At 40.5% G+C, this 22,857-nt stretch overlaps 1 protein-coding gene across 1 annotated transcript; it reads right to left on the minus strand.

Annotated features, from left to right (window-relative positions):
* Positions 1-205: 205 nt before the first annotated feature.
* Positions 206-21,838, minus strand: LOC134433251 (cytochrome b-245 heavy chain). Its single transcript, XM_063182127.1, has 13 exons — positions 21,731-21,838; positions 19,257-19,352; positions 17,757-17,867; positions 14,293-14,377; positions 13,205-13,350; positions 12,262-12,452; positions 8,487-8,616; positions 7,498-7,590; positions 5,876-6,129; positions 5,431-5,593; positions 4,465-4,611; positions 3,197-3,321; positions 206-2,483 (listed from the first exon to the last, which is right to left on the minus strand). The coding sequence occupies exons 1-13, from the start codon at positions 21,773-21,775 to the stop codon at positions 2,357-2,359; spliced, it is 1,713 nt and encodes a 570-aa protein (XP_063038197.1). The 5' UTR covers positions 21,776-21,838; the 3' UTR covers positions 206-2,356.
* Between the last annotated feature and the right edge of the window lie 1,019 nt (positions 21,839-22,857).

Below are 22,857 nucleotides of genomic sequence, written 5' to 3' on the forward strand. Positions count from 1 at the left end.
TCCTTGAAGATTACCTGTAGCCCACTGCTCTTAGGACTCAAACTAGTTTGTTTCTTCTATTTATATTTCACTGCTATTTATTTCACTCTTGAATCCTAGATTTAAGAAAATATTAATATTCAGACCACAACTGATGGTGCATGTCTTGGTATTTTAGCAGGATCAATATAACTAACTTTTGAAAAAAACTGAGAAACTCTCGCTTATATGTTTTAGGAAGACAATGATTTATTAATAAACACAGAATTACTGTTTCTGAGTTCAAGTTGACAAGCCCTGGTACAAGTGTGCAGCTGGTCAGGAAATGTCACAGCAACTGACTGAATAAGGAAAGATCCCTGATGTTTTAAGAACAAACATGGCAATGTATAGAAAATTAATGGTGAATTAAAATACACCCCTCCAAGACTCTTCTTATGATAAATATGCTGCCTCCATGTGACTCCTTGCAATTCCTCTTTGCCCACTTTATATGATTATAAATGCCTGATCACATTTCCATTAAAATCTAGGGTAAATATTTCAGTGCTCTTTGCACAGGATGAGACCCTTATTATATTTTAGTAGCAATATTTACTCCACAGAAGATGTTTCTTTGGCTATACTTATGCTCTGTTATGATTCAATAGATGTGTTTCAGACAGAAATATGTGGATTTGAATATGGTTCTTCTGAGGTGAAGATCTGGAAAATTCCCCACCAAGAGTTGATCTTTGCCAGCATTTGATGTTAACTGATATTAATAAATAGGAACTGGGAGGCTGCCTTTCTGAAGTAGCATTTAGAGCCTGAATAACATTTTAAAATGCTGTAAAGGGAGAACACATATCCTGTCTGGCAAGCTGAGGTGTAAATATGCTACATGCAACCAGATGGCTGCACAAAGCTGTCTGAAATTGCAGAAGGAGACCACAGCTTTCTTCTGTGACTGCAAGAACCTGCCAGGAAGGTCTTGTGCTGTGCAGGAGCTACTGCAGGGTTTGGCTGTGGAGTTTAAAAGTCACAAAACAGGGAGCTGGGATGAATGGAAGACATGGTATACTAAACTATGACTTTTTCAAGGGTTTTTGCACTTGTTTTTTCTTTTTTTTTTTCCTATGCTGCTGGCTTTAATACTTTTTTCCTCTCTTGCCAGTATTAAAAGTTTTGGTTCCCTTTTTTGGTTTGTTTTTAAGAACCTGCTACCTGTTATGTGCTCATAGAGGCACTATGCTCTGTATGAGTCTTGTGCACACCAGAAACTTTACCCACAGCTATTCCATAAATGAATGAAGTCACCATTGGTTTCTCAAAGCCTGTTCCACCTCAGAGAGGAACAGCTGAGCAATGGGGCCAAAGGCACTGTTTGCACTTAAGAGTGCTTCAGAAATCACCCATTAAACCACTCAGCAACAGCTTTTTTCAGCCTTGAACAGCAGAAATGGCAATCCTGGAAACACTGAACCTCCTCTTGTATGGCTCCCTGCACCGTGAGCCTGAAGATGTGAGAGTGAGGGTGTCCAAATCATCCAGCAGTGACTCACACACCACGTGTGGGACTTGAGTCTGTCCCTGTCACCCCTCTGCGGCTGGGCTGGTTCTCAGAAGCCCAGGTGGCTCCTTTTCAGTTCTTCACTCCCCTGAGGAGAAGCAGCTCCTTTTCAGCTGCATGAGTTCTCTCTTGAAGATGACATTTAAGACGTATGTTGGAAGCCTGGAAGGTGCTGGTGTACAAAGGAGTTTTGCTCTTGTAAGGAACTAACTTTGCCAGCCACCCTTTTGCAACTCCCCTTGTTCCAGGGGAGAGTGAGGATATTGAGGAATTAACGAACTGCTTATTTCAGATGACTACCCTTGGGAAGGCAGAGAAAATATTGTACAAGGAAAGGAAAACATCCCAGGCAGAGGCCATAAGTGAACTTTGAATTAACTCCTAATTGCCTCCATTAGTTGAAACAGTTGTTCAGGAAAAGCTGCCTGCTAATAGCAAGCATTATGCTGGAATGTTTTATTGTTTAATAGCACCAAGCTTTATGGGTCTGAATTGGCTCCCAAAAGCAAATGACAGCCTCCACTCTTCAGCAGTGTGGCAAATAATAGGAGGATAAAGGCAGTTAATTGAGGGGAAATCCCTTCACACAGACTAAGAAAACAGATTTCTACTAAATAGCCAGCACACAGAGGGCAATGAAAACTTCCCTAAGGTAAAACTTGACTCTTTTATTCTACCACAGAGCCAAAATCATTCCCAAGAAGCAAAGGCACCTGCGTTAGTGTAGCTGAAATTTAGAAGCTGGGCTGTCCTTCCCAGACTCCAAACACAAAAATAGATTCAGTCCTTAGACTGTGCTTCTAATGACTCCTACTTGCTTCAGAGTTAAAAATTTTCTTTGTTAAAAATGAAGTGCACTCCTCTTGGATCAGCTTCTGAGTTGCTGATGCTCTGCTTGTTGAGTGTGTCAGCCAGACCCTCAGGGCCACAGAGGAAAACACCTATTCTGGAGCTGTCAAGAAAATGAAAATATGGTCAGAAATTGGTATGGAGCAGCTGGATATTCCCCATGTAAATAATTTTTATGTTCTAGAGATGCAAGGTTTTTTCTCAATTACAGGAACTGAAGTAGAACTGGACATCTATCCCTTAAACCTTATAATCCCTTCAAACTTACTGCTGCTTCTAAAACAAATGCTGGGCTAAATCTCAGCTCAGCCTTAGTCAGTGAAGACAGGTTTATTGACCTCACTGAATCAAAGAAATAGAGATTCAAAGAGCTTATGGCACAAATTCTTGAGAGGAGCTATTCTGGTTTTATCCTGCAAATTTTGGGTGGTTAGCTAAAGGTCATCCATATTCAGGTTTGGTTTCTAGAGGTAGAAAGTGGTTTTGGAGATGTTTAGACACCACCTGGTACTCCTACTACTTCAGCTGGAAGGATAGGGCTATTTTTTCCTAAATATTCTTTTAGTAATTAGACAATCCAAGAAGTATTTTGTGGAAAAGGAATGCTTTTTAAAAAAATTGTAGGTCAAAATAATTTGTTCAAGATCACAGATCATGTCCATGGCTGAAAAAAAATAGAAAATACCTGGAGATAGGTAGGGTAAAAAAATGCTCCTGAAACTTTATCAGCCAAAGGAACAAGATTGTGCTCTATGGTGTGTATGGCCATTAAACAGAGGAAGTCCACAGACATTATATTATATTGCAAAGGTTTACCCAGGATGCTTCCCTGCAATCGTTTTGAACTCATTTTCCCAGTTAGGTCTTCCATACAAGGTTTTCTGTTTCAGTCCTGTAATCACATCTTTCTCTTCTTCATGATGCACTGCAAAGTGAGTGGCCTGTGGGGAATGAAAGACAAGGGACAGATAAATACAGCAGCATTGTGTTCTGGTTAAAAAAAAATAATAATGTCAATACTGACTGAATGATTTCCCTAATGAGATTATGGAATTTATGGTGTTTTGCAAGGAAAGCTGAGACTCATAAAATTCTGACTATCAGTGTCTACCCCTTCCTTCTTCCCAGACTGGGTGATCTCAAGAGTTAAAGCTGTGAAACCTGAACACAGCAATTAATTGTAGGTTTTTTCAATTAACAGATTTAGTCTAAGAACTCTAACATAGGGCTGCAAATTAAAAATATTTTCCCTTCAAATGCAATACCATGACTCCCTTGACCATAATGAAGTCCTGCCAGTTTGTTCTCGGGAAGGTTTCATCCATATGAGGAGGCCTTGCCTGTGTAACTTCCAGCTAGACCAGATAAGTTATGTAAAGCAAGGAAGAGAAGATGTGGTTAAAGGCATAAGCTCAGGCCTTACAGAGTTCTGTAGCCCCTTTATATGAGACAAAAAAAGTTCCAGGTACCTTTATCCCTAAGGAAATAAATGTGGGACTTTTCTTCTTTCCTTTCTCTTTTTTTGATGCTCCATATGTGATAACTTCCTTGCTGCTCCCCTCCCTGTCCATCTAACTGAGCTACAGCTCTTTGGGCACATGGTGAATTTTGCAATGGTGACATAAATGCAATATAAAACATCACTAAAAGTAACAGAGTGAGAGCCTTTGCTGACTCCATCCCACATTCTCAAGTGTCTGCTCCTTTGCATCCCCACAGCAACCAACCAGCACAGGACCAGAGAACTCATGAGTCCTGAAACAAATATGCTGCTCTGGTTCAAGATTAATTAAATGCTTGAGGCAGCATCAGCTGTTTTAGAGACTCATACACGGTCAGCTGAAGTTGCTCCTGTGAACAAAGCCTGCTTTCCACAGAGCCAGAGGAAAGCAGAAAGGAAATCAGTGCACACGAACAGCTGATCCCATGTAACTTCTGATGGATAGCACCTGTCTGCACACAGACAAAACCTCTGGGAGCCAGGTGGATGCCCAGGATAAAAGACCATTTGAATAGTTAAGAGAACAAATTCTCTAACATTAACCCCAGTTTTATGGCAGTGATATCCCCCACTGTGTGGTTACCTGAGTTTCATCCCAGCCTGTAAGGTAGATGTTATAGCTCAGAAACTCTGCATTATTCCTCTCCTGCATTTGAGCCTCCAGAGATTGCAAGAGGTCAGCAAACCATTCAAAGGCATGAGTGTCCCTGCAAAGCCAGTAAAAATAAATCTGGAAGAGACAAGAATGAGCTGTCAGGGGAACCAGGCACTTATGTTTTCCAGGTTTATGTCTGCTGACAGAGTGAGGATTATAGAGTTCTGGTAAAAAATGTCCTGAACACTTCAGTAGATGGGTAGGATGGTATTGAAGCTATTCAGGAATTTTGATGCTGAGAGGGTTATAAAGTTGAATGACTGACTGCAAGAACAAGGAAATGTCTTCTTGTTTCTCTTCCACATTTTTAGTTCTCAATGTTTCCCCACTTATCTCCTTGTAAAACAGTTTGTTAGGACATAAATAAATGATTTAGAGGTGAACTCTCTTTCTGTCTGCTGGCAGGCAAGATAAAGTAGGTAAAAAACCAGTTCTGTTCTCTGAATATGGCCATAACTGCAAAGTGTGACCCCACACCTCTGCACAGGGAGTTTCCAGGGGCAGGAGGGGACAGGAGGATGCTTCCATTGCTCTTCTACTTATGAAAAGCCTTTCTCTTTGTGCTGGGGGAAGGAATGCAATATTTCCCCAGGCTGCATTAGCGCTTTGAACTTTATGTTTCTCAAGGAACACCATTTCCACTGCAACTGGAATTCCCCAGGGCCACAGTCAGGATTAGCATGTGTGATTTGGCTTGTAGGCTATTTCTCCTTTCATTATATTTTTGCTTTAGAGCCTCCTGTTTTCTTCCTGCTAACCTTGACAGTCAACTGAACTCCTCCTTCTTTTAGCACTCATGCATGCCTGGAGCCAGATCACCTCTGCTGTGCCTGCTTTGATTTGGGCCCTTGGCCTTTGAACAGTTACAGGGGTCTGGGAAAGAGGACACAATACCTTCTTGAGCTTTAGGTTGGTGGCATCATGGCAGTATTTGTACCAGACAGACTTGAGGACAGATGCAAAGGGGGTGACCCCTATTCCAGCTCCAACCAGCATCACAGTTTCATAGCTGAACACGTCCTCACTCGCTGTTCCAAAGGGGCCATCCACAGCTATCCTGGAATTGAAAGTATGCTTATTAAATCAGCAGTGCATATTTATTAACACCATTTAAAATGACAGTTAAAAAGTATTTGTCTGCTACAGTGCATATTTGGACTGAATACTAGTCAGCAAAAGGAGAGGTGGAGTTGATAGAAAAAACTGTAAAGAGGCACCAAAGACCCACATGTGTGTCACCATTCAATGTTGGCGTCACTGGTGCCATCAAATTGCTTGAGCAATATTTAAACTGCCACAGGTGTTTTTTGACTTTACCAGGGGGACTCTTTGTACATACTTGGGCATCTTCCATGCCTCCTGGAATTCTTGTTTATCACAGCCACAGGCATTGAACAAGCCCTCGGTCCAGTCTCCCACGATTCGGACATGAATGCTGAAGTAATCCTCTTCGGGGGCAGAAGTCAGTGTAAATGGATGCCACTCCAGTTTAGACACTGCTGGGCATTTGACAAAAATGTATTGTCCAACCTCCATCTTGAAGCCTTTTTTCATCATCTGGAGCTCAATTGTCTTGAAGGGATGAATGACCACCTACAGTGAGAAGGGCATAGGGAAAAACAAGGAAAAGAAAATGACAAGGAAAAGTCTGTCCTCACTGATTGTACTGTATTTACATCCACCATCACTAACATCATTTCTGCTATAAGAGCAAGGAAAGCAGGTGAAACTTTCTTCCCAACAGAACTGAGAGTGAGAAACAGCACCTGACAGGCAGATGAAAGCCTGCAGAGGATGCTGATGTTTTGGTTGAAGTATTTTCTCACACCACACTTGCAGTCACTCCAAAGGACAGGCCAGGCTGGCACATCTTGTAACACATCACCAGATATGTGTGAGCACATTGTTAATTCCAGATCAACCTTACCCACTGGCACAGAGCACAGAATTAATAGGAATGACTGTAAATATAGGGGCAAAATCACAGGATTATCCTACACATATTGGATAGGTAGTACCACTGGAAATTGATGTTTTCTTGTTTTAGTCAGGTGGGACCTTCTTTAGAAACAATCTTCTAGAGGTAAAACCAGTAATTCTGTCACTCTAATTTTTAATCCTAAAGTTGTCTGCCAAAATTATTTTTCTTTTTCAAGAGAGATTTGCAAGAGGGAGAATCAAGTCTCTCTGTCTGTTAACTTAAGTATTAACTGTGGTGTTTAGGATGGTGAAGGAAATTTTCTGCCAGCAGGGCACGAAACAGATGCCATAGAAATATAGTGTAGAAGTGGCTCACAGCATATTTTGGTAAAATTATCAAAAGCACACATTTAGGAGCCTTCCAATGTGTCAGCATCATTATAGAGCACCGTAGAAACACCCAATGTCATTCCCCAAACGCTGCTATGATTTGAACAGGCTGTGTCCTCAGGATGCAGCACAGTGCCATGTGAGGGAATTACACTGGGAAAGGCCAGGATGGTTTTCATAAGTTTGAGCTCAGTTCTGTGCTAATTTAGCTGTCAGAATTTCAGGATCAGTGTTAATATCTCTGCAGCACACCATGGGAATGGAAGCTCAACATTAGATTCGGATACATAAAATAAAGATGCTCTGAACTCGTTTTCAGGGGTCATTTGTTCTGTGTCTTAAATTAGTCTCAAGTCTATGGAATTTCTCTACTGTGGAATTTTTTCACCCAATGCAAAGAAAATTCATTTCTTTCCTAAGATTTAATCCTGTGCCTTAGCTAACTTCCTCCTCTTGCTCACATTTAAAGGCTACATTTGGATGTTAGATGTTGGCATCATCACAGCAGTCAGAGCATTCCTTCCACTGATAACCTGGGTATGGAGGAGCCTCTGCTTTTGCTGTACCATTTGGAGAAGAAGGTGATGCTCTGCCTGGTGTTAAGTGCAGCATCAGCACTTACCTTTGTGATAACAGGTTGTTATCACTTACCTTTGTGATGACAACCTTCTGCTGTGACCTCCAAAACCGCACCAGCCGCTCGCACAGGTACAGGAACATGGGACCCACCACCCACTTCCATGTCTGTAAGCAAAGAAAACAAGTCAGAAGATGAAGATCACAGAATCATAGAAAGGTTTGGGTTGGAAGAGATCTTAGAGATCATCTAGTTCCAACCCCCTGCTGTGGACAGGGGCACCTTCCACTAGATGAGATCAACTTAGATCAAATCAAATCCTGGAAATTCTATAAGCAGAGGTGAAGTTCATGTAATCTGTATTGTTTATTAACCAGATTAGGGAATCCTTAACATATATGACAGTTGCAAAATTCTGGTCAGAGGGGGAATTTCTTTCTCCGTTGACTGCTGCAGCTGGCTTTTTAGTTTCTACTAAAGTTACAGCAAGGTGTTTTCCTGCAAGTAATTTTGTTTTTGTCTGAAAAAGAATACAACAAAGTGAAATGTGGTGTTAAGGTATTATTGACTCAGGCCTGTATAACTGCAGGAAAAGATGTGGTTTCTGTTAACAGATCAGTCTGAAATGTGAAAGAAAAAACAGCCTGGTTAGTCAAAAAAGGCTGAAGTTTCAAATTCACATTTTCAGGGGTGTTATTTTCTTGCTAATGATCATTAGTCCATTAGTAATGTTAAACTATTTATTATGAGCATTATAGCACTTTCTAGATATCTCCAGGAGCCATTACTTTGCAGTTTACTTTTTGGATAAAAAGTTCTCAGATACCAATTTGCTCTTTTGCTTTGTCTGTCAGCTGTGCTTATTTTACAGCACACTGGAAATGTGTAGTCTGGAGTCCACTTGTGCTTACAACCCACTGTGCCCAAACCTCTTGCTTCATGCAAAGAAAGCTGTTACTGAAGAGTGCTGAGGGTTATATAGCTGGTTTTCTATGCAATTTAGAAAAAATAGAAAACTGTAAACAATTTCAATTGGATTTGCATACAAGCCAGCTTTTCTTACCATAGGAGGATTCCCTGAAAACTGGGGGATTGGGCAAGCCTCACTCTTGCCCCAGAGAGTGAAGTTCTTGTAGCAAATCTCTGGGTTGTGCTCAGCCAGGCTTTCAGCTGTCTGTCCCCGTACAATACGACTGGGAAAAAAATAAAGGTCATGAAGGCACTGAAATTAAAACGAAAGTATCTGTTCCTTATTGTTATTCTATTTATGTACATCACCCTATTTATATGGGGTTGTCAATTTCTGCACTGCTACAGCTTTGATACAGATTTACTGCTCTAATCTACCCACAAAGTTACCATTAAAGAAATAAAAATGGGGAGGGAAGTTTGTGGGATAAAATCCTGACTTCAAGGTTAGGTGAGGAACTGAGAGTTGTCCATTACCACTTCCAGGATGTGGTCACAATTAGAAGGCTTCGTTCTTTTCTGAGTTATCCTACTTTTTTCTGCAATTAAAAAAAAAAAAAAAAAAAACAAACAAAACAAAACAAACAAACAAAAAAAAAAAAAAACCAAAAAAAAAAAAAACCAAAAAAAAAAAAACCAAAAAACAAACAAACAAAAAAAAAACCCCCAAGAAACTGACCAAAAGAACAAACAAACAAAACAAATGAAACCCAAAATCTGGAATGGTCAATTTACTACTGACCACTACAGAGATTATTTCTGCTGTTTATTTTAGAAATTTGGAGATCTCTTTACAAAATATTCTTCTTTTGGCTCTTCCTCTCCCTCTAATGCTGTGGAGCAGCTGCTCAGGTGCCATGAATGAATACATGAATGAATAGCTGCTTTTGACACAAGCAGCTATTGCAACTATAGCACCTCGCATCAGCCGATTATCTGGCCTGAATTTTCTTGCTCGGTTGTTTTTTGTTTATTCATTTGTTGAAGTTTGTTTTAGCATAAAGAATCCTGACTGATCCAGTACAGCTGTATTTCCAGTAGCAGAACTGGTGCAGAGAGGTAGTTTCAGTTTCAAGGGGCAAAAGTATATTTTTTCACTATTTCCCACCTCTGTCTGGAGTTCTGCCAACCTCAAGATTTTAGTAGAAAAATTCAGATTAAGATCTGCTGAATTTTCCCTAGAAACAGTCTGCTTCTGATCAGGCTGGTCAGTTTTATGCCAATGTGATTCTTTGATATCTTCTCCCCATGACTTCTCTTTCTGCTTTCCTAGCTCAGTGTCTGTGAGCTAGACAACATTTCAAAAATCCCCATGGTATATAAGCCATATTCATGCCTAGCTTTGTGTGACAGATTTTTCAGAGAATTGTTACAAAATCTCTGCGCAGGGCTGAGAGGTAAGATATTGCTCATAAATATTACTAATGAACCTCTTCTTCATTAAATGTTTGATTAATATCCTGTCTGAAAAATAAAGGGAAGCAGTGGCAGTGTCCCAGCAGCATCACGAGTTGCAGTTTGCAGGGACATCAGCAGTTGCACTTCACTTCCCCACTAATGACAGGGGGTTCAGCTGAGCCACCTCTGGGATCAGTTATGGGAGCAGGAGGAGCTCATTTCCTCCACTGCCCACCCCCAGTGCTTAAGAGAAAGGGGGTCTGAGGGGTTTTGCCCTGCTCTATGCTCTATTAAAGGTTTGACAATGTCAGTACCCTGTAGAAGAGAAAAAAAAAGTTTATTTCCCCTTATCAGTCAGTGTAGATGCTCTTTCTAGTACTATAATTAAGCTTTCAGCAGTATGGATTTATAGGTATTTCTTTTTTGGCTGAAGGTTTTCTTTTATCTCCAAAAGAGTGAACTGCACCTCTGTGCCCTCTCCTCTTCACATTTACTGTGTTGGGAAATTTGGGACATTTGTCTGTGACACAGAGCTCATGCACAAAAAACCATCAGTGCTTCAAAAGTGCTATAACAGCTTGTAACAGACAAGAATTATTGTAGAGTCAGAGAATTAAATCACACAATGGTTGGGTTGGAAGGGACCTCAAAGATCATCCAGTTCCAACCCCCCCTGCCATGGGCAGCGACAACTTTCACTGGACCAGGTTGCTCAGAGCCCCATCCAGCCTGGCCGTGAACAATTCCAGGGATGGGGCAGCCACAGCTTTTCTGGACAACCTGTGTCAGTGCCTCAGTACCCTCACAGTAAAGAATTTCTTCCTAATATCTAATCCAAACCTACTCTCAGTTTGAAGCCATTCCCCTTGTCTGTCACTCTATGCTCCTGTAAAGTCTCTCTCCATCCTTCTTGAATCTGCCCCTTTGATGCTATCAGTAACCTTTGACTCAGCTTTCTGTGTATACAAAGATGTGTGTTTGTACAGATTAATGAGAATATGTGTGACAGCCTTCTGGCCCCTGAGATAAAATGGCATTTATGTCTCTTCCTAACATAGTGCTTTGAGACTGTCAGTTCATACTCATTCCATGACATCCATCTTTGCACACTTGAGATGCCTTCCATGAGTGTAACAAGCCCATCTCATATTTGTCAGTGTATTTGCTCATTATTACCTTGAAGGCCAAATAAGTGAGGTCACTGAGTTCACAAATGGAAAGCATCCTTTCCTCTACAGATGAGAATATTCCTGTTTATATCTGCTTCCAAAGGATAGCTGAACTTCACTGACAACACTGCTGCCCAAACTCTTGCCTTTTCATTCCAGTACAATTAAGATGGTGGGAATACAGGGAACGCAGAAGTAAACAAAAATTCAACTTTTATGCTCAAAAATATATGCTCTCCACTGACCTCTGGAAAGGGAAATGCTTGCTTTCTGATAGCATTGTGTAGTAATCACTGGTAAGTCTGGACATTGTGTCAGTAACTATACAATGTTTGCTGCAGAAAACATGAACCTCTTGTTTTTTTCCTTCCACAAGTTTTGCTCAAACCGTTTCCTTGTTATGAAAGTTGGAATGAACAAATATGCTGGGGGTGATTCCCATCTGCCTTCTATTTTTGTTCTTCCTGTTTTACTTTGATTTCTGTCTTTCTAGTGGCACTAATGGACTGTAAGGAAGTGGTTTTGAATAGTCATTTTTGCTGGGCATTTTTAAAGCACACTTTCTATTGCATGTAGGACTTCCTTTAAAATGGGCAATGTAGTGTAATTATTAACTATTTAAATGTAGCTTGGATACTTGAGTCTTTTTTCTTTATTCACCCATTCTTTGCTTTTATAAAATGGATCTAAAGTTCATTTTTCTAAGTGCTAAAATTGTGTTTGTGTAGTGCTAAAACTGTTTCATTATGCTTTTCACCTCTTTCAGAAGAAGATATGAAATGAAGCAACAGCAGAAAAAGATGTTTGGCATTTGAAAAGTAGAAAATTTTACAAATACCTACTTCTAAGTTGAAACAGCTAAAATTCTATTCTTAAATGCTGCTGATACTACAAGTTCATCCAAGCCTGAAACATAAATCTATATTACTATAGTTTTCATTATCCAATAAAATTCTAGAATCTATGTAATTTTTATACTGAGATCTCCTTACATGCATATCTCCTTACATGCAATTCCTTTTAGGAGAGGAAGGAAAATTAACAATTAGAAATAGACACCTTGGAATGGAGTTTTGCAATTACGATATCAGAAGAGGTTGAGTGACAGTGAGCTTAAGTGTGCCGAAGTCACATGCAAGTATCAGTGAGAGCTTCTTGACTCTCAGAGCCTCTACTGGCCCATCACTGCCATCAAAACCAGCTGCTGCTCAGTGACAGAAGCCCCCATACTCATGTGTGAAGGGGGCTTTCAATAATGATTCAGTGGTTATCAGATATTTTATCATAAGTGCAAATACTCACCCAGCACCATGGATGACAAGGCCAATAAAGAAGATGACAAAGAGATGGTGGGTGTACCAAAATACTTCAAAATATGATCTCCGGATGGTTTTGGTGGATGAGGTGATGATGAGGATGAGGGCCAGTGTGATGACAACCCCAGTGATGCCAGCCAAGTATGTGAAAGCCACATAGAGGCCCCCAATGGGATTCTGTGAAACAATTGCACACCTTGGTCTAAGGAAGGGGTTGCACCAAAGCAGAGCCAGTTGAACCATCCCTCACCAAACTCTTTACTTGGTTATAAGTCCTTAAGTCATCTGATGCCAAAATCCCTGTTCATTTTGGTTGCACTGCACATTTACCTTTACTAAGGTAATTGGAAGTAGAGAGAATGCTTTTTCCATGAATTAACACACCAAATATGGTTTCTTACTCTGCCATGGCTCAGCAGGACTACTTTGGGGAAGGTGAATACATTTGCACAGCTCTGGTGCTCAGAACTGGAGTCCTACATCCATATTTCAGGAGCTAAATGAAAACTCTCCTTTCCTCTAGTATTGCACAGCTGTGGGACTCTTGCAGAGTTTGGAAGCTCAGTGCTCTTCTGAGAAGTAGCGAAGTACTTTATTTTCTTTTTCCCCACTCAGCAGAGCTTAAACTACCCAACTTCAAAACTCTTGCCTTTACTTCTGTGTACCTTTCTGAGTGCCATGTCTAAGTCAGAACACTGCTTTACAGGGTATGCTTTTACATAATGTTTCAAAACTACTTTGAAATCCTCAGGTGAAAAAGTTTAAAGTACTACCAGAGCTCAGCAATGATATTACTGGCAAATACAGAAAAATGTATTCCACAAGGTTTTTCTGCAAGATGCCCCAGAAACAGGCACTCTGCCCAAAAGGATTTATATGATCACCCACACAAACGTAATGATGACCCTTTGGAGTCTGTTGTCACTTACAGCAAGGGTTTGCCTGTAGAAGTTGACATAGCTTTCCTTTGGTTTGTCCCCAAGGCCAGAAAGCACAGCTGCCAGGGTGCCTTTCTCTTCAACACGGGCTTGCACACTCCACTCCACGTTGAATAAGTGTGCAATGGTGTGAATTGCTAGGGGTGACAGGAGAGGAATAATCAGCATTGACCACAAGTACTTGGCGGTTTGGGGTAACATCTGAAACTTCATCACGTTTGTCAACTGCTGCTTAAGGGCTCTGCTGTTCTTGCCATCTTCATCACAATTGCAGATCACTGATGTGTTTTACTGTTAAAATTTTACTACCTGAATTTTGCAGGCTTTGGGTGAGGGAGGGAAAGAAGTAATGGGAAATTTTCAGTATATTTTTGTTCAACGAAGCCTTTCAACAATTCAAGTAGTAGTGCCCTTACAAATGGGATACTGAAACATGGAACGGCTTAAACTATTTTTCAGGATCATCCTCATTCAGGACCTCTGTAAAACAGCCAAGAACTGAATCTGGATTTATTTGGGGTCACATTTGTTAGTGCTGCTTTATTCTGCAGTTTTTCTAATAATCATCAGTAATATTCTCACTGAGCTGAATGCATCCAAAAACCTAAATCAGTGAGATGTTCACATGAATTACACTACATTTTTTTGTAGGGTAAAATTGTACACTACTTTTCAAAATTTGAACCACCTCCTATAAGTAGATATTTATTTATCTTCAAAACAGGTTCAAGCTTTTTATATCCTTTTTAAAAAAAGAATTTCTATTATTTGTTTTAGGTGCCAGATAAGAAGTAAGTCTAAACAAGAATTAAATGCAGCGTATCTGGTTCTCAGGACATTGCTAAACACCCTTTATTAAACTATCATAAATAGTACTGACAGTTCAAAATAAAGGTATTCTTTCTTATCTTTTGCTCTCTGACAGTTGGCACATATCTGGAAACTGATTTAAGCCTTGGCACACACTGACTCCGTTAAAGAAATCAGGTGTCGGTCCATATCCTTAATAACTTTGATGCCACCTGAATTCCATATAAAATACACAAGAAAGCAACAAACACAGAAATTAGAGTACCAACCAGTGTGAAGGGCGATCATCCAGGCCACCATTTTGTGAAAGGTGAGGTTTCTGTCCAGCTGTCGCCTGATCCGGGTCGAGCAGCACTTTGGGTGGAAAGAAAAAGATATTTGAAGATTATTTGTGTCGTCTGTACACAATTTTTAAAGGCAAGGACAAAACCAGAAGCCCTGAGCATATTGGTGAAATTGCTAGGAAAAATGTAGAATTCCAGAATTCCAGAACAGAGACAAAATATTTTCCCCCGTCTTTCAGAAAACAGAAATTCCAGATTATGTTTTAACATGTCCCCCTGAAACAAACTATTTGATAAGGAGAAAAAATTTAACATCCAGTGTGACAATGGAATACATCTTATCTGTTTTAAATTGTACATTATAAACAAAATGAGGGATCACAGTCTGCCATGGCAGAGTGACTGTTTTGGTAGCACCAGGATCCTATTGTGGGTCATAATCTAGAAACAAGCTGCAAAGTTTGGGTGTAACTGTCTCAGGGAGCTCCCACCCCAAATCATATCACCTATGGCAGTGATATGAAGGCATTCCTTCCCCAAAACACTGGATTTACTTTCCAGGCATTCACTTACAACTTGATTTTGGAGTTACCCAAAAAAAAACCCAGCAAAAATCTCTGCAGATACAAACCAAAGGAATTAATTCTCAAGAAAAACAGAATGACATTTTTAGTACTATTGATGATGGGTTCATAACAGACCCCATATGAACTCTGCTGCAGTCACTGGGAGTTTCCCTAAAGCCTTAGGTCCCTGTAAATCTGCCATTTGCTGTCTCCACACAGTAGAAGGCATGACTGTCATGTGCTGTATGTTTGCATTGTGTTTGCTGACCGGATAAGGGAACAAAACACTGTGCAAACTACCACAAGTGTTTCCTCACAAGAGACAAACACTGTGGGGCTGCCACAGTCACTTCAGACTATAATAACAACCAGGAGAAATTTGGCCTTTTTGTATCACCTATATTGAGAAACAACAAAACATATTGTAGAATAAAATGTAGCATAGTGAGGCAGTGCTTGACTCCCTTGCAAACGCCACTTGATCCTAGAAACGAAGGCCAAGCAATGGCAGAGGGCTCCAGCTGCCTTCAGTCATGTGGCCATTAACAGCAGTGAATACAGCAAGGATGGACATGCAAAACACATCACAGCTATCTTTCCAATTAAAAAGTTATAAAGTTATTACAAATAACTTCATAACACGTGACTTCTGGGTGGCAGAATGGAGAGGGCAAGACTTTTCTGTACACTCCCTTTGAACGCTGTATTTGAGCAATTCCCTCCTCTTCTTGACCCCAATGACATTGCTGTTGGGAAGGTCACTTCTCTTCCAATAAGTTATTTGACATTTAAATGATTTTTCTTATAGATCCTCACAGTTGTTACCTGCAGAGCACAGCTAATTAGAGACAACAGCACAGCAAGCATAAGCAGCTGTCCCCCTGTGCTGAGGCCACCACAGCACTGTCACTGCCGGTGGCTCACTGTGTGTTTTTGCTGAAGATCTAAAATTACATCCTTCCTGAGGTGTAGCTTTACTGCAAAAAGCAACTGGAGCTAAACAAACACCAGCTGTCTAAGACTCGAATTCCATACCCCTCCCTGACCTCCTAGCTCACCCTCAGAGCCCTTCCTCATTCCTAGCCATCAGCAGGAGAGCGTGCTGCCAGCAGGAATGGAGCTGTGTCTCCCTGCCTGGGACTCACTTTTGTCTGGGTCTAGCCTGAGTGACTCTGCCACAATGCCCAAGGCAGAAGGACTGACTCAAGTTTGAGTACAAAAAGGGACAGTTTCCCAAGACTTTGGTTAGAAAAGTTAGGTTATGCATGCTAGGAGAGGAGCAATTCAGGACAAGTAGCGCAAAGTCCCAGCTGGAATACAATTCTCAACACCCAGAACCAGTTTTTGTCCTCCCAGTAGCTTCCATGTGTACCCTCAGCTCTTTTACTGCTTTGAGCTCAAAAGACTCCTGCCCAGCTTCCTTTCACCTGTGCAATCTCAAAAATGCCTTATATGATCATTGGCTCATCATTATTTTCCAGTTGAATTCATCCATAGCAGCATTAATTCTTTCTAAATTTATGTTCATTAGTGACTTTTGCTGCCAGAGGAGTCAGCTCTGGATTTTGGCTGATACTTACTGATCTGCCTGGGGAATAACAACTTCAACCCTACAGCTTTATTTACTATCCTTTCTCCTTTTCCATGAATGGAGGGCATGGCTGGCTGCTTTGTAGCATCTCAGGATCTGAAGGAGTACAGGAAAAGACTGAAAGCCTGACATGTATTTCCAATTTTATATTGCTAATTGTTATTCCTTAGAAAGGCTAGAGCACTGGCCTTGCTCATAAATGTAATTAAAGAGTTAAATGTGGTAGGCACATCTCATTTATTCAGCCACACTCATGGTGAGGATGTATAATGTACAAGATGGAAGTACAGCCTATTTTGTCTCTGCTTATTTTCTTGTTGCTTCATATCCCACTTTCTTCCCTTATGAAGGACTGTTGAAACACTGCATCTATTTTATCACTTCCTCTTCTGCTCTGCCTCTCCAGCCCCTGCAGGCTGTCTCATTTGCATTAAGAAATTTAAACTGGGTTTAGAGATGAAAAACAACTTCTGGGAACTGGTTTTGTTGATCATGCTCATGTGAAATGTGTCCAGAGAGAAAGGAAGAATCATTATACATTTGGAAGGACAATTCATGAACTTGAGGAGTATATTGCTTTTTCACTGGACCATGGCCTGCATTGTCTGCTTTATTTCTGCTGTAATAGCCAGAAATCAAGATTTTGGCAGTGTAATAGTCAGTACTATCATAGGAAGCCTCTTCAGCTGTCACTTAGGATAAGTTGTCCTTTTCTTACTGTCAGCTCCTCCGTGCTGTGTATAACATTTGTATTTGGGAGTTCAAAAAAATCAAAAGGTGTGTGAATTATTTCATCTGAGATGGAAATGCAATTCAGACAAGATAGAATGTAATTTATGAGCCAGCTGAAAAAAAGCCCCATTTTGGAAGTCTGTAAAAGACTACGTTTACCTTAAGGACTGAGCATGCAAAGACAGACAGGGGCTGATATTTCTCTTTCTAAGTGGGAGTAGCATCAGTGACAAACAGTGGATGTGTGTGAGCACCAACAGCTTCTGCCACCAAAAAGGGACTTTGCATCCAGGGCATGACCATGCCCAGGAGGCAGCTGGAAAGGGAGGACTCAGACTAATTCAGCTAAACTCTCAACAGAGCTCTAGATACCCCATGGGCATTAGACCTCAGTCTTGCTCATAGCCAAACTCCAGGCTTATCTGCTTCTCATAAAAGGACATCCTCAAAATATGGTATATTTGGGGAACTTGGACACAGTTTCTCGGTATACTTGCAAGTCTGTTTAGATATGAAAGATAATATCTTTGACAAATTGTGAAATTCTTTCTTCATCTTACCGCACTTGATCCTCTGAGGAAGGAGAGCAGGTTTCGACATACTGGCAGCAGAATCAGCATGCAATTGAAATTCAGGCAGGCTGCAGGGGCCCTTGCAAGAGCCAGAGCACGCTGGAATTAGAGAGATGCTGTTATTAATTGCATTATCTAAGACATTATCCAGGGTACAGATTTCATTTATGTGTTATATCATAGCTGGTAAAGAGTGAGAGATTTAGAGTTCACGTTTACACCGTGAATATTCAAAGGAATCATGCTCTGGTCAAGGCAGAAAGACATGAGCAGGCAGAATACGTCATGCAGACAGACAGACACCTCCTGTTTTCAGTTTTGGATTAACATGGTTGTATAAAAATCTCCCTGCCATGTTTGGCATTCAGCAGTCAAACACAGGGGCAAATCTAAGCCATTAGTAGAGTTTTGTGTCCCAAGGCTGTAAAGAGCCTGTGGTTTCAGTTGGTGGGGGTTATGGACAGCTTATAAGAGAAGTGGTATAAGTTCTCTGTCAGTAAAAGAGTCTAGGGAAATTTGTTGCCTCAGCTTTTAGGAATCTGTTTCCTTAATGTTGGTCTTTATAGCCTTAATTATTTAATATTTTTGAATTGTTTGAAATGAAGTAAAAATGACCATATTAATAAAAATGCAGTGAAGGGAAGAAAAATAATGTTTGCTCTCCTTGCACGGATTGAGACCCTTTTAGGTCTTAGAGCAGAGCTCTTTGGGTTTACACTGAGCTCTGCTTATCCAAGCACAAGTCTCTGTGACTTCAAAGGCAACAGCATTGTGATTGCAAAGGACAGGATTCGATCCACAGACCAGAAGCCGTATGCAGAATGGGATTTCAGGCTTTGTAGAATTAAATCACAGCTTTGCAAACCTTCAGCAAAATGCTGTGCTCTGTAATCTGAAGCTTAGGCTGATTTTTATGTCTGTGATCAGGGTTTTAAAATATGCGAACAAATTAATTTTCCCTGGCAATTGGTCATGACCTTTGGTAGCTTTGGAAGCAAGTTTGTAGTAGAACACTCAATGCTGGATTAACTACTTGGATTACATGGAACAGCCCAGGATCCAGAATCGCTTCACTACCAGGATCCAGGATCATTTAATTCACATTCTTGATGAATATATGAATGATGATTGTTTTTCAGAGCTAATATTTTATAAACTATTCATGCTCTGAAAAATAATTGCAAGGAGAAATGACTGCACAACAGTTCAACAGCAATATTTTATTAATCTTTTGCTTAATAAAATAGCCACAATTAATGCTTAATTTAATTACCAGGAGCATAATAGTTAACTGAAAACATCTTTAGAATGGGATCTCTCTATTTTGTGAGCTTTTTGTTCAGAAGCACTGAACATCTGCCTGCATTCAGTTATCTTGCATGTGACTTCTACATAAGCCTGCTGCTTCAGCCACCAGATCCAGTTTTGATCAGCTAAAACTATTAAAAACTGTTCTCGCTGTGCCAGAACAATAATGTCTATACTTACGCCAAGGAGCACTCTGGTGTAGAAGAACTTCGGTGGGACATCATACACAAGATAATACCACCAAAAGAGGAAGACATTTAAGCCCAGCCACACAAGCTGAAAGAGAATTAAACAGGAAGCTTACAGTTTGTTGTTAGAAGTGCTCCATCTGAATTTACACAGTTCAGATAACAGTCAGTTGCTTCCCTGTGCTCCTGTTTGCACAGAGAGATGTACTGCAGGGTATAAAGTTTTCTGCAAGGGTGATAGAAATCTTTCTGGTGTAAACAGGCTCTGATTTGTGAACACAGGGTACAGGAGTGGCAATAGACAAAAACAGAGCAATGTGCAGCTGCAATATTTTCATAGGTCAAGGAGTTTAGGGCTGGTTGTATCACGGCTGTCATATTATAATTGTTTAATTCTGAGTCCAGTTAAATCTCTAAATACCATTGAAGGTTAGGGACTCTTCAAAATGGCAGTACCCTTCCACAGCCACATTAACCTATGTGAGAGGAAGACTTGGGAACTGTGACAGAGAAGCTTGAGATCTAAATTTAGATGGGCTGAATTACACATAGGGCTGAATTCAAGAAGAGGGTCTGAAATCAGCCAGCAGGGAATATTCAACACAGGCCCTTGGTAGCATGTACACTACCCCAAATCAGGCTTTATAAATGTACTGCAGAATTTTCTCACACACATCATGAGGTGCATGTTATTAACTCTTAGGCAGCTACAAGTCCATCTGGCAAAAAAGGTCATAATGAATTTGGATATTTGCCCTCCTGGAGCTGGTTGGCTGATTTCACATCCCCTATTGAAACACATCTGTAACACTGCACTCAGTCTAAGTAGTTTTACTAAGTGGTGCATGAAAACAGAGAGAAAGTCTGAGAACTGGGAGAAAGCCCAGAAAAGGTGACATTACAGCTCCTCACCCCTCCTAACCCATATATTTTGCTAGTTCTTTGGCTCAAATAACGCTGAAAAAACCTTGGGATTATTTCAGATCATGAAAATGTAAATAAATACTGGGAAATGAAGGGATTTCCATCAGGGTAAGGCAGTATATAGGAAATCCCCAAGTACTCATTAAAACACCAAGCTCATCTCAGGATTAAGGGCTTAGGACACTTATTAAAAGTGACAGTGGCACACTGTGGCAGCATGTTTCTGTTTTGATGAGGTACATCAGCAGGAATTGTGTCTGTCCTGTTTCTGTCAAGCACTGGACAGCCCTGTGCCTGCTCAGTGTGCAGTAAAGATGGAGAGGTTAAAGCAGAACGCTTGGGTGGGGTTTCCAGTGCTCTGTCCTTTTAGCTGGTTTCTCTATGTCTGTTAGTTTCCTTCCCTCATCTTGTTATAGCTTTGAGGTTCAAAACCCAAATTCCTTATTTGAGCAAAGTAAAGGCCTCTTACTTAATTCTTTTAATATTTCAGTTCTGGTGGGGGAAAAAAAAAGGCAAAAAGAAAGCCAGAATTCACCTCTTGGCAGTTTCAACTTCCTCGAGTCACTGAAGGTGACAGAACACAGAGTCACTCCCTTTCAAAGCACTGAAGTACCACAGCTATGGGATTATGTTCCTAAATTACAAGGTCATGCACGAGTACTGATTGCTCATAGCAGCAGAAATACTTGGAATAAAGATGCTCACACTTCAGTCACCAAAAAGATACAAATTCTATGCTTTCTTTTTCTTCCTCTCAATATTTACATCTACTAATAAAAGGTAGCCACAATACCTGAACTGCTCTTTTGGTTCAGGTATTTGAACTGAAAAACATTTTGGTTTTGTATATGTTTTTAAAACATATATGTATATGTATATGTACATAATATATGTATAGAGGTATACTTTTAGCCCTTATATCACAATGTGAAATAAAAAACCTCTACTAGAATACAAACTTAGTTTTCTCCAAGGAGGACTGCCCTGCTTACTCTTTAGCACTTGTGAATGCAACTGGGATTTTCTATACTTTTAAATCTTGCTCAGAATTAATTTAACCTACTTTCACAGCCACTCTATGCTAACTGTAAACAAATTCAATTCAAATAGTAGTTGTCTTAATAAAGGATTCATGAATCTGCTCTAAATCTCCACTCTCTTCTCCCTTGAATCTGACATTAATAAATATTTTATACCATCAAGACACTGTGCTTTCAGTTAGACACATTTCTGTTCATAAAAGTGCAAGAAAGGGTGATTGTTTTAATTGCTTTCTCTGTTGAAGTGCACAAAAGTTGAGGTTTTTGCTCAGCTAACAAAGCAAAGTTAATACACAATTATTTCTCAGTTAACAATGAAGCCTGCAGCAACTGAAATACCGGAGAGCTCCTTAAAAATTATTCCCTCAAAGCATTTCCCTGCATTTGCTGCCCCAGTTTCTGCATACTCAGGTGCATCTTTCCCTGGCACAGTGAGAACTGCTCAGCACAGCTTTCTGCACAACTTTTCACTGGACACAAATCCAACAGAAATTGTACTTACAACGACGAAGATGGACAGTCCTTCATTCTCCACCCAGTTCCCCATGGCTGCCTGAGATGTGTGAGCACAGCAGCCCTGCTCTCTCTGGGGCAGCCTCTACGCCTCCTCTCATGAGGAAGTGAGAGCCAAAGGTTGCAGCACCCTGTTTCCTTTCTCATTCATTTGGGAAATAAGTTAACCATTTAATCATGGTTAACCCCAGTTCTGTTTTGAATATGTTTCTATCATCTCTACATATAACCTTTCATAACTCAAATACATATAAACTGTTGAAATAGACTTTTTCATTGTGATACAAAGACAGAATAAATTATACAAAGATAGAATAAATTATACAACTGGTCAGGTTTTCTGCTAAAAAATATATTACCACTTTATATAGCTTTTAATGCTGAAGTGTAGCATAGAAAGCACAGAAGAGTTACCCCTGCCCAGACCTGTCTCTTTTTAATCAACTCAGGACTGAGATGCAGTTCATGCTGATCTTTGATGATAAATAATCACTATTACTATTTCTCTTCCAGTAATTCAATGTCCACAGAAACTTCAAAGTGTAATCTAACATTCCTCTTTGTCTCACTAAACTCCTTCCAAAATTCCTCTCTGTTCTGGCCAAAACTGAGGAGAAATGTCACTGGACAGGCTTTTTTTCATGGTGTTGAGTCTCACAGGATCCCCGTTAATGTCCATCCCAAACTGATCACAGAATTACAGAATGATAGAATGCTTGGGTGGGAAGGAACTTGGAAGACCATCTACATCCAACCCCCTGCCATGGGCAGGGAGGTCACCCACTGACTCAGGCTGATCAGGGCCCCAACCAACCTGACCTTGGATGCTTTCAGGGATGAGGTAACACTTCCAGGGATGCTGGATGTCATCAGAGGGTCTGGTGCCCATATTTTTATTTATGGAGGTAGCCTCTGGAAGTTCAACAGTTGGAGTGGCTGGGGAGGAAAGGAGAGAGGCAGTTCTGATGTGTGAATGTCCATTCTTGCAGTGAAGACAAGCCTTCTCTCCCTGACCAGGAATGGCAGTGTTCTCTCTGCCTTTTTCTTCTCCCTAGCTCAGGGTAAGTTACTTGTGCCTTCTCTGGGGTGAGCCAGTGCAGGTATCCAGGATGCTCT

The sequence above is a fragment of the Melospiza melodia genome, chromosome 2 (genome assembly GCF_035770615.1).
Source record: "Melospiza melodia melodia isolate bMelMel2 chromosome 2, bMelMel2.pri, whole genome shotgun sequence".
Classification (NCBI taxonomy): Eukaryota; Metazoa; Chordata; class Aves; order Passeriformes; family Passerellidae; genus Melospiza; species Melospiza melodia.